Source organism: Grus americana, chromosome Z (assembly GCF_028858705.1).
Source record: "Grus americana isolate bGruAme1 chromosome Z, bGruAme1.mat, whole genome shotgun sequence".
Classification (NCBI taxonomy): Eukaryota; Metazoa; Chordata; class Aves; order Gruiformes; family Gruidae; genus Grus; species Grus americana.
This window is the reverse complement of record NC_072891.1, coordinates 20,220,225-20,232,742: the sequence shown is the minus strand read 5'-3', so window position 1 is coordinate 20,232,742 and position 12,518 is coordinate 20,220,225. Positions and strand designations below refer to the sequence as shown.

General features: G+C 42.2%; 1 protein-coding gene across 2 annotated transcripts in view; it reads right to left on the bottom strand.

The window, feature by feature from the left end:
* MTREX (Mtr4 exosome RNA helicase) overlaps window positions 1-12,399 on the bottom strand; it is a 50,325-nt gene extending 37,926 nt beyond the window's left edge. Inside the window, exons 1-9 of one of the 2 annotated variants that reach the window (XM_054808805.1) lie at window positions 12,044-12,399; window positions 11,547-11,678; window positions 9,854-9,920; window positions 7,616-7,678; window positions 6,961-7,073; window positions 5,950-6,124; window positions 4,662-4,752; window positions 1,481-1,605; window positions 251-349 (exon numbers count right to left, since the gene is read on the bottom strand). In XM_054808805.1, the coding sequence (XP_054664780.1) occupies window positions 251-349; window positions 1,481-1,605; window positions 4,662-4,752; window positions 5,950-6,124; window positions 6,961-7,073; window positions 7,616-7,678; window positions 9,854-9,920; window positions 11,547-11,678; window positions 12,044-12,138 (960 nt within the window). In that variant the 5' untranslated portion in view covers window positions 12,139-12,399. Of the gene's footprint in view, window positions 1-250; window positions 350-1,480; window positions 1,606-4,661; window positions 4,753-5,949; window positions 6,125-6,960; window positions 7,074-7,615; window positions 7,679-9,853; window positions 9,921-11,546; window positions 11,810-12,043 lie in introns of those variants that run through there. The other variant, XM_054808804.1, reaches the window with a different exon arrangement.
* Between the last annotated feature and the right edge of the window lie 119 nt (window positions 12,400-12,518).

Below are 12,518 nucleotides of genomic sequence, written 5' to 3'. Positions count from 1 at the left end.
AAGGATGAGGGCACTTCAGACATTTTAGCAAATTATTACTCAGCTGACTATATGACATCAGATAATAAAACAAATCTCTTCTATAAGACTCCAAAAATCTAAACAGCAATTCAGAGATCACTGTTACCCATTTGTACTTCATCTTAAACACAAACATCCTTTGTACGGGTAATCCAAAGTTTGCAAGAGATCAAGCTTGTGACTGATATGGGAGGAAAAAGGTATTTCAAACAAACTGAATATTCCTTACATTTTCATCAACAACCAGATGGAGCCCATCTCCTCCTGCTGGGAATATATAATGCTGCAGTGGAGTGGGTCGATAGTCTGTGTAAATCACATGGCAAGGCTATAAAGAAAAAACAGCATACATATAAATATTTAATGTTTCTAATTACATTATAAAAACGCTTGATGGAAAATCCAATTACTATTAAAATGCATGTCCCTAAAAGCCAGAAAGCACAACTCACAGAAACTAAGATAACAAATTGCCTTTCCTGAATATGGATTTTTTACTAATGACATTGCTTTAGAAAATGAGTGTTTTCAAATCCTTTAGATGAACACAAATTGACTACAAAAATGTTTTCTCATGAACACAACATGTAAGGACAGGTAATATTTCCTTCTGTATTATTACACAGGCTCAAAATCCTAACAGCTTTTAAAACCAAAGGAAAAACTGTTGATTTCCGCTTTGTAAAAAAGCCTGCAGCATTTCTTACATCACCTAAAAAAGGCAAACGGTAGAATTTTAAAAACATTTAAGGTTTTAATATATGGAGAAAGTATGTTTAGAAAAAATAAACAAAGCAAATCTGCTTTAAAAAAAACACCCCACAGTTCTGCAAAACAAAGCAAAGGTTTTGTGCCAATCTTAAACAGACATCTGTTATACTACATTCCTTTCATCACAAACAACATAAGAATCAGTCTTTGGGGTATTTTTAAACCTCCTGTGGATATTAACTTCCCTAATTCCTATATTCTTTGCTCCAAAAACCAAAATAAATTAAACCTAATGGTTACATGACAGGATAGATTTCTTACATTCCTCCTTCTCACTTTGTTTGCACACACATATAGTATTTTCTATGGATTTATGATTTAGTTTTAACTTGTGCATGGCATTTTTACAGAGCTTTTCAAACAAATTCTCCAAATAATCTCCTGTCTACCAGCCCTCTGAAAATCAGAGTACATTCATCATGTTTCATAACTCAGAATGTTTGTGTCTAAGTAAGTATGGAAAACAAACTTTAAAGAAACAGCTTCAATGTTACTATGTAGAACCAACATCCAGTATAGCTGCAAAAGCTAGTACAACCAGAGAAGCCAGGAGTGATCTATACCATCACTTACAAGCAGTAAGAAGATGACTAAAAAGATGCTCAAAGGCTCAGTTCTCATCAATCAAAGAGACAGTATTATGCCCCAAGACAACAAGGATGGAGGTATAGCAGATTAGAAACATTACCTGTTTGTGAAGGTGGCAGATCCATTCAGCAAACTGACGGGCATTTGGAATAGTTGCAGAAAGGAAGACATAGTGAACATTGTCAGGAAGCAAAATAATTGTCTCTTCCCAAACCACACCACGTTCTGAAAATGAAAAAGTCACATGGGCAATTTATGTGATTAAAGTCTATTTTTCAGCTCTGAAGCCAAAGAAGAGCATGACAAGGACAAAATAAGATAAAAACTAAGAAGAGCCTCACCTACACAAATGGGGTATATCGAATGCCCTCAAATTGGCTTTTGCCCTGGCAAAGAAAATGCAAACTGTGACATGCAATAACTATCTCACATACATTATGGAGATGTAGTGGGACAGCTCCTATGACTGGAGTGTTGGGATGGAAGGATACAAACTGTTTAGGAAGGACAGGCAGGGCAGACGAGGAGGGAGTGTTGCCCTCTATGTCAATGACCAGCTGGAGTGCATGGAGCTCCACCTGGGGATGGATGAGGAACCGACCAAGAGCCTATGGCTCAGGATTAAAGGGAGCACAGGGACAGGGGACATCACAGCAGGGGTCTGCTACAGGCCACCTGACCAGGGAGACTGAGTGGATGAGGCCCTCTATAGGCAGATAGGAGCAGCCTCATGTTCACAAGCCCTGGTCCTCATGGGGAACTTCAACCACCCCCGTATCTGTTGAAGGGACAACACGGCAGGGCACAAGAAATCCAGGAGGTTCCTGGAATGTGTTGATGATAACTTCCTCCTCCAGGGGAGCCAGTGAGGAGAGGTGCCTTGCTGGACCTTGTTCTCACCAACAAGGAGGGGCTGGAGGGGAAGGTGAAGCTCAAGGGCAGCCTTGGCTGCAGTGACCACCAAATGGTGGAGTTCAAAATCCTCAGGACAGCAAGGAGGGTGCACAGCAAGCTCACTACCCTGGACTGAAGGAGAGCAGACTTTGGCCTCTTCAGGGATCTGCTTGGTAGAATGCCATGGGACAAAGCCCTGGAGGGAAGAGGGGCCCAAGCCAGCTGGTCAGCATTCAAGGGTCACCTCTTCCAAGCTCAGGAGTGATGCATCCCAACAAAGAGGAAGTCAGGCAGAAACGCCAAGAGGCCCCCATGGATGAACAAGGAGCTCCTGGGAAAACTCAAACAAAAAAAGGAAGCCTACAGAGGGTGGAAGCAAGGGCAGGTAGCCTGGGAGGAATACAGAGAAACTGTCCAAGCAGCCAGGGATCAGGTTAGGAAAGCCAAAGCCCTGATAGAAATTAGTCTGGCCAGGGATGTTAAGAACAAGAAAAGTTTCTATAGGTATGTCAGCAATAAAAGGAAGATGAGGGAAAATGTGGGCCCCCTCCAGAATGAAACAGATGACCTCGTTACCCAGGATATGGAGAAGGCTGAGGTACTCAAGGACTTCTTTGCCTTTGTCTTCACCAGCAAGGGCTTGAGCCACATGACCCAGGTCATAGAAGGCAAAGGCAGGGACTGGCAGAAAGAAGAACCGCCCACTGTAGGAGAAGATCAGGTTCGAGAATATCTAAGGAACCTGAAGGTGCACAAGTCCATGGGACCTGAGGAGATGCATCCACGGGTCTTGAGGGAACTGGCGGATGAAGTGGCCAGGCCACTCTCCAACATATTTGAGAAGTCCTGGCAGTCCAGGGAAGTTCTCACTGACTGGAAAAGGGGAAACATAACCCCCATTTTTAAGAAGGGAAAAAAGGAAGACCGAGGGAACTACAGGTCAGTCAGGCTCACCTCTGAGCAGACCCTCCTGGAGACTATGCTCAGGCACATGGAAAATAAGGAGATGACTGGTGACAGCCAACATGGCTTCACTAAGGGCAAATCATGCCTGACAAACTTGGTGGCCTTCTATGATGGGGTTACAGCGTTGGTGGATAACGGAACAGCGACAGATGTCACCTACCTGGACTTCTGCAAAGCATTTGACACTGTCCCACATGGCATCCTTGTCTCTAAATTGGAGAGACATGGATTCGATGGATGGACCACACGGTGGATAAGGAATTGGCTGGACAGTCACACTCAACAAGTTGTGGTCAATGACTCAATGTCCAAAGTGGAGACCAGTGATGAGTGGTGTTCCTCAGGTCAGTATTGGGACCAGCACTGTTTGACATCTTTGCTGGCGACACGGACAATGGGATTGAGTGCACCCTCAGCAAGTTTGTCAACAATACCAAGCTGTGAGGTGCGGTCAACACACCGGAGGGAAGGGATGCCACCCAGAGGGACCTCCACAGGCTTGACAGGTGAGCCTGTGTGAAATGCATGAAGTTCAGCAAGGCCAAGTGAAAGGTCCTGCATGTGGGTCAGGGCAATCCCAAGCACAGCTATAGGCTGGGCAGAGAATGGATTGAGAGCAGCCCTGAGGAGGAAGACTTGAGAACGTTGGTTGATGAGAAGCTCAACATGAGCCAGCAGTGCGCAGCAGCCCAGAAGGCCAACCCTGTCCTATGGTGCATGAAAGAAGCATGACCAGCAGGTCAAGGGAGGTGATTCTGCCCCTCTACTCTGCTCTTGCGAGACCCCACCTGGAGTACTGCGTCCAGCTCTGGGGCCTCCAACGTAAGGAAGACGTGGAGCAGCTGGAGTGAGTCCAGAAGAGAGCCACAAAGATGATGAGAGGGCTGGAGCACCTCTCCTATGAGGACAGGCTGAGAGAGTTGGGGTTGTTCAGCCTGGAGAAGAGAATGCTCTGGGGAGACCTACTCGTGGCCTTCCAGTACCTAAAGGGGCCTACAGGAAAGCTGGAGAGTGACTGTTTATAAAGGATTGTAGTGATAGGACAAGGGGGAAGGGTTTATACTACAAGAGTGTAGATTTAATTAGATGTTAGGAAGAAATTCTTTACTCTTACAGTGGTGAGGTAGTGGAACAGGTTGCCCAGAGAGGTTGTGGATGCCCCCTCCCGGGAAGTGTTCAAGGCCCTGGTCTAGTGGAGAGTGTCCATGCCCATGGCATGGGGGTTGGAACTAGATGGTCTTTGAGGTCCCTTCCAACCTAAACAATTCTATTATTCTATGATTCAATAGCAAACAAATTCTGAATGATTTATGTACAAAGATGACTGATTTTAAGAGAGAGAATAAAGATCTAATTCTTCAAAAGAAAAAAATTCTGGGGAAAAAAAAACCATTTAAAGAAAAATTGTACATATAGGTTACCTGAATCTCTCATGTAGTGGATTTCATCAAAAATAACCCATGCAACTTCTCGCATAACCTCAGAACCTCTGTAGAGCATACTTCTCAAAATCTAGAAAAGGGAAAAAAAAAAAAGAGATCAATCACGTGAAATAATGTGTGTCACATGTTACAGAGATGTCATTAAGAAGCTACTGGAATTTTTGGTTCACATTTACATGGCAATATGAAATCTTATTTTGCACAAAACTTAAGAGCATTTAAAGATTGGCTGTAGGATGCTTTCCAAATTGATTCCATTCTAACAAACCTCCTGACACAAGATGAAGTGGTTTCTTCGCAAGAACAGTGAAGGCACATGAAAGAAAAAACATTATTTTTCCCCCAGCCTCTATGTGGCAGCATATGTTACAGGTCTGCTGATCTATTTCTGCCAAGCCTCCTTCTTCCCTCATCCTAACAGATGACCTTTCTGGGATTAAGAGGAAATCTTTTGCCAGAAATCAAGTCATCCTCTCTCCCCACCCCAATTTTTTGCTAACAAAGTTTTCTCTGTAATGCTCTTCACTCCTTTAAGGTGAAGACAGAAAGAGGAAAATTCCAAATCATGGCTGGACAGATTTCTATGACAGAAATATAACAAAACTGTGCCAACAGTACTTTGTTACCAAAGGTGAAAAGCTGTATATTCCTAGAGTACTAGCATTCAGCGTGAACCACTCAGCTACCACCCAATGATTTTCCTCTCCCATTTTATTTCCCTAGAACAAAATACTGACCCTACAGGATTCAGTAAGTCTGACTGACTTACAGTACTTCACATCTGTCCAATGAAAACTCAGTGTATTGAGCATTCAGGAAATTAAGTTCTACCTTTCTCCATGTGAAAATGGAAGTTCCTGACTGATAGTCCAAAAGTATGAATTTACAGATATTTATCTAACTTATTCAATAACCAAAATTAAAACATTAAAAGGAAGCATAACCATAAAATCATAGAATGGTTTGGGTTGGAAGGTACCTCAAAGATCATCTAGTTCTAACCCCCCTGCTGTGGGCAGGGACACCCTCCACGAGACCACGTTGCCCAAAGCCCCATCCAACCCGGCCTTCAACACTTCCAGGGAGGGGACAGCCACAGTTTCTCTGGGAAATGAACTATTATAATGAAATATAATGAACATTATAACATTTTCTACTCTAATTGAGCTTATTATGGTAACTTTAATCTTTTAATATCAGACCTTCTCAGTCAAAAAAAAGGGCAGAAGAAAACACAGACAGATAGGGAATTAATGTTTGATCTTACCTCTGTTGTCATTACGAGACAAGAAGCTGTAGGATTAATGGTGACATCCCCAGTCATCAAGCCAACATCCTGAAATTCTTCATACATCTCACGGTATTTCTGATTACTCAAAGCTTTAATTGGACTTGTAAATATCACACGCTGTTTCTCCCTCAAAGCCAGGGCAATTGCATACCTGTATTCAAACATTGTACATATTAACGTTGTCAGGAAGACATTCAGAGCATATTACTTTCCTCTAATCTTCTGTTTAAAAAAATAAAATTTGCAATTCAGAACAAGAGTAGAATGATAAGGAAGCGTTTCACATCTAGATTAAGTTCAGTGCAATCTTAATTCAACTATGTATGCCTCTTTGGAGAGTGACAAATCATTGACAACAAAGCTAACTGATTTTTATGGACAGCAGAGCACATCTAGTTTAATCTAAAAATCCGTTGTCACCATCTGATGACAAACTATTATTATTTGAACCTATGCTCTATCTACATATACATCTCACTTCTCATCTCAGGTCAGCAAAGCCACTCCACTGTCAGATCAAATCCCTAACAAAAAACATACACTATCTCTTTTAAACATTTCTTGCAGATAAACACCAAGCTGCAAGTTAAATCAAACCAATGCTTCTGACAAAGCAAAGAAAACACACAAGAAACTTCTTACTCGTTATAGGTAGGGTCTAGAAAAAACCAAGGTATTTTTTCTAAATTCATGCAAATCTGTATTGCAGAAACTTTCCTTTCCCTCTATACAGTAACATCTCAACTAAACCAGATTGTTTATAAACAAAAGGTAAGCTTCAACACAAATTAAGCTTTTCACTACCCACTAAACAGGATGAAAGAAGTCATTTTTATATTCAAGAGCCAGCCATCAATTCAATTCTAACACTGATGGTCCACATTTTATATCAATAAACTGAGACACAACAGGTACTGATGGTTCAACAAAATGACATGACAAACATCAGACCATTCTCTTTTTAGAGCCTGTCAGAAAATTACTTACTCTGCACAAACAGTTTTACCAGCTGATGTATGAGCCGACACTAACACAGACTGGTTATTATCTACACAAAGAATAGCTTCTCTCTGAAATGCATCAAGAATAAATGGATATTCCTAAAAAGAAAGCAAGCAAAAACATTACATATTTTTAACACAGACCGTTACTTACATCTAATTATTTTTGTGACTGATCTAGTGTGCAAATTACAAGCAAAAATGAAATCCTGTAGGTATTTGTAACATCAACTGATCTTAATCCAGTATTTCACAATTACTTTGTACATTTAAATAATTTTATCTAATACCACACCTAGGATCTTTGCTTATGTCTTCTTCTTGTATCAAATGAAAATCTTGCCCAATGACTGAATTTTCTGTAACTTACTAACTTAGGAAGAGAAACTACAGTGTACAAGTGAAGCCACCACCTGATGCTGAAGAATAGAATTGAAATCACAACAGGCTATCCATCCCATTCAACCACATCATTTTACTGTACCAAACTTAAAATATAGAAACACCAATCTCACTTAAGACAGGTCATCTTTTCAAGATACTCTATTCCAAGCTTTACTGACAAAGTACATGATTTTCCCCTCTAATCTCATCTACTGCCTAAAGCATATGCAAAAAGAAAAATAAATGCAATCACTTACTTTTGCAGCTTTTCCAGTTCTTGGCTTTAGGTCTGTAAAGTCTTCATCTGCTGGAAGCGCAACCTATAAAATACATTTTAAATAAAAACAGTTGCAGAATTCTTGGTGTCCACTCCAGTGACATGGCAAGCTATGAAGAGCTGGGGCAGGAGATGTAAACTGCATGAACACTAATTTGAATTTCTACTATCCTGTTTTCATGAGCTCACATGTCAAGGCTGGCTTCCTTCTTTCCACTCAGAGTTTTTCAACCAATATCTCTATGCTCCTGCCCCAACAACAGTCCTTCTCTCACTTCAATACTCCCTACCGTCTTGTGTGAAATAGTTCTGCTTCACCCACCTTGGAATATTAGCTCTTCAGGCTAAGATAGTCACGGCTTCTGATCAACGGACATTACAAACAATTACTCGTCTCCAACTGATAACACTTCTCTTGCAAGGACAATGGTTTTGTAAAGGTTGAGTTCCTGGTCCTGGTCAGTATCTAACAATCGTTCATACTAAATATTTAAGCTCCTTTCAGTTACTAAGTGGTGGCAAATCTCTACCAGACATCTCAAGATAACAAAGACTGTACAGAAGCATTGACTTTAAAACCTGTATCATTAATTGCATATACAGTTCCTTCATGACAAAGGTCTAATCATACACAGTCCATGAATGTGACCCTAATTCACTTGAGCTAGTTCTAGAAGACAGCACAGAAAAGAAAATGAGCATAAAAGTACAAGGAAGTTAAAATTGATGTATTTAATTTGCAAACTGTTTCGGACAATCATCTTTGAGTGAAGGATCATTAAAAAATAAATCAGCATTAATACTTCTGATTTTTTATTATTTTAAGTTGTATTTATGTTTATTAACACAATTTGAAAGTGGAAAGTTTTCATTATTTTGGTTTTACATTGAAAAAAATTTTTCCCTTTTTACCAAAATGTAATTTTCAACAGTAATCAGTCTTACAAGAAAGCCTTTCCTTCCTGAACCAGAATACCAAAATATTTCAATGCACTACTGCACACTTACATCACATGATGAACACAGATCTATTTTAAGAACCAGCAGGTTCTCCTCCTCAACAACGGTATCTAAAATGTGCTTAGTACCTTTCAAATATGGAAACTTACCAACATTATCATCTAGTCTTTCACAATCACTCATTTTATTACAAGGATCATTCAACTACTTCTTAAAACATCCTATTAATTTTTCAAGTGCATTCTGTGCATGCTCAATGGCAGATACAGACCTCAAACGCTTTACAAGCCTGCTGTATCTAATATACTCTGTCTTCTTGAGGGTAGGAAGGCTCTACAGAGGGATCTGGATAAGCTGGATCAATGGGCCAAGGTCAGCTGTATGAGGTTCAACAAGGCTGAGTGCCAGGTCCTGCACTTGGGTCATGACAACCCCAGGCAACGCTACAGGCTTGGGGAAGAGCGGCTGGAAAGCTGCCTGGCGGAAAAGGACCTGGGGGGTGCTGGTTGACAACTGGCTGAATATGAGCCAGCAGTGTGCCCAGGTGGCCAAGAAGGCCAACAGCATCCTGGCTTGTGTCAGCACTAGCGTGGCCAGCAGGACCAGGGAAGTGATCATCCCCCTGTACTTGGCACTGGTGAGGCCGCATCTCGAGTCCTGTGTTCAGTGTTGGGCCCCTCGCTACAAGAAAGACATTGGGGTGCTGGAGCGTGTCCAGAGAAGGGCAACGAAGCTGGTGAAGGGTCTAGAGCACAAGTCTTATGAGGAATGGCTGAGGGAACTGGGGTTGTTTAGCCTGGAGAAAAGGAGACTGAAAGGAGACCTCATCTCTCTCTCTGAAAGGAGGTTGTAGCCAGGTGGGTGTCAGTCTCTTCTCCCAAGTAACAAGTGATAAGACAAGAGGAAATGGCCTCAAGTTGCGCCAGGGGAGGTTTAGGTTGGATATCATGAAAAATTTCTTCACCAGAAGGATTGTCAAAGCATTGGAACAGGCTGCCCAGAGAAGTGGTAGAGTCACCATCCCTGGAGGTATTTAAATGTGGCACTTCAGGACGTGGTTTAGTGGTGGACTTGGAAGTGTTAGGTTAATGGTTAGACTCGATGATCTTAAAGGTCTTTTCCAACCTAAATGATTCCATGACTGTATGATTCTATGATATAATAAGTACAAGCACAATAATATTATTATACTGGCAGTAATATATATAATTTGATGAAACAAGCCTATACTTTTCACGTGCATTTTCACTGCACTCACCTCATGTGTACAACCTTCAACAGTTTCCACAGTTTGCACCTTTACTTGAGGCATCAGGTCTGTCAGACTAAAAACATATGAGTTAGAATTGCCTAAAAGGTATTCAGAAATCCTGTTTCCTTTATAAATGCAAAAATGTTGAATTTCATTTCTACTTTAACTGCAACATTAAAAAAAGGACACAAAAACTTGAAACGAATAGTTGGGAGACACTACTACCACAACTAAGAATATCTGCAAGTATGAAAATTTTGCTACTATATAAATCTACTTTAGCTACTGCTTTGGAATTTTTAACACCTTAAAAACTTGCACCACAAAACAGTGCTTGGCTCACATTTGTTCACATGAAGTTTTCTGATTAAATGGGGACTTTTTTTCAACATACAGCAAAGCAAAATTCAAGACCTGTATTCCTGCTACTAATCATGACACTGAATAACTGCAGCCTGAAACATTCCAAAGCAGCTGCCTGAAGATGAGACCCCTCTTTTCCTTACCACTCCCTTCTCTCACGGCCACAAGAAGGGGCTTGTGTCTCATTACATAAAACAGTGGTTTTTTCCAATAGTTTTAACATACTTAGTAAGCTACTGTGGGCAAGTGTATGTTCTACGGACAGACACAGACTTAAAATGTTGACTGTTTTGCTTCTTTACAGGTACCCTTTCTTGTCTGAGAAATCTTCTCATGACTTTCTGACAGAAAAACTTACCTTAAACTAAAGAAAAATTACCACGTAAGACAAAATGACAATCCAGACCAGAATTCTGTCTGACAGAGGTCAATAATACATCACGCAGAGAAAAGTTTAACAATATAGCAAGCATATGATTCTTACTCCTATAGTAGAGTTTTCTGTATCTTGAGCTAGGAGATACACACCTGCACATGGCAGCTCTGTATGAGTTTTTACTCCTAATAATTTACTGAATCAACATAAAATTCCAAATTCCCAAGAAGCTCTTAAGACTACTTAGCTGAAAGAGTCTCCACACTATCCTTTCAATCTTTTTTCCAAAATCCCTCATAATACCTGTCATGAAGTTCTGGAAAGAGGGAGAGACACACAGATCCTAAAGCACAGAAATGATATTCTGGCTTCCCTTCAGCTGCCTTACCTCCCCAGCTGTCGACACATCCAAGTATATCTGCCTCTCTACATCAAATACTGCCATTTGTGCTCAAATTTAAAAACATGTTTGTACTTAAAGAGTCCAAGCATTTGCTGCAATTATAATCTTACATGTCTCAAAAGCCTTGTTTCTGTCTGCTTGGTCAAATTCACCTTCCTGTATTCCAAGCCAGTATGTCTTTCAGTGGCATGGTACATAGCAAGCCTGCCTCCTCCCATGTGCCTCATTGCTTATCTCTTGCTATATGCCTGAAATCAACACGATGGCTTTGTCCAAGAACCACCAACCCCTATGCAGTAACCACAAATACATGAACATTTCATACTGCAGTTGCCTATCTGTCCACAGTATTATTTTAAACATACGTAGTGCTCATCACTGCTGAAACTGTACTACCAGCACATCCTCACCAATATAGATAATGGAAAATCCACTTACGCAAATTCATCTTTATCTGGAAACACTGCAAAGCTACTTACATTGACTATTCACAACTGGCATATAGCTAACCAGTATGTCTTGCTACGATTTCCTTACACATTAAGCTGTGCACTTACTTAACATCTTCTGATAAAACATCTTCCAATTTTGGCTTCTTTCCCAAAACTGCACCTTCAGTACTATTGACCTCAACTTCCCTTTTAGGCTTCCCTGTCACAGTTACCGAAGATTTTTCCTCCAATCGTTTTCTGCAACATAAACAGACAACTAATTTAAAGTTTGTCCCTTTTATGTATGCATTTTCAGAAAAGAAATCACGTCTCCTATGGGCAGCACTGGTCACACTGCATTCAGGGCACAACCCAGGAACTCCACCCATGAAAACCACCGTGGGTTTTCAAATCACTTCCCGGATGAGCATGCCCCCAGGTCCCCGCGCTCCCTAATCGCCCACTGCGCCCGGGCCGGCTACAGCTTTGGGTTCAGGAATCCCAGGAAAGCGTGTCCCTTTAGACCCACCCGGTCCTCAGTGGCTTCAGTAGCTCAAACAAGCTAGCAGTGCGGTCCGAGCCTCAGCCGCCACAGCACCGCCGGCCCCCCACCGCGCCCTCACCCCTCGTCGGTGACGCCCACTTTGCTCTTCTTAGCGCCGGATGACGAGTTCTCCTCAAACACGCTGAAGAGCTCGTCCCCAAACGCGTCCGCCATCTTCCTCACGAGTCCCACAATGCCTCGCGTGGGACGGTCTCCCCCCCCCGAATCCTTTCCGCCCCTATCCCGGCGCTGCACCCTGACGAGAAACAGAGTCCCCCACCGCCCCTGGGCACCGGGAGCCCCATTCACGGCCTGATCCCGGTCCCGGCCCTGGTCCTGATCCCACTCCACCCCATTAGGGCACCGTGCGACACCGTAAGCCTCCCCTCAGCCAGCAATCGCCCCGCGCAAGCCCTTCCCACAACCCCCCGCGGCCGGCAGTGACCCTTGCCCCGGAACCTGATTTCCACGAGGCCTGGCGGCCACGAGGTGCATTCCCTCAAAGGCTAGCTAATGGCAGGCAGAGGGCGGTGCTAAGTGGGCGGCCCCGGCCA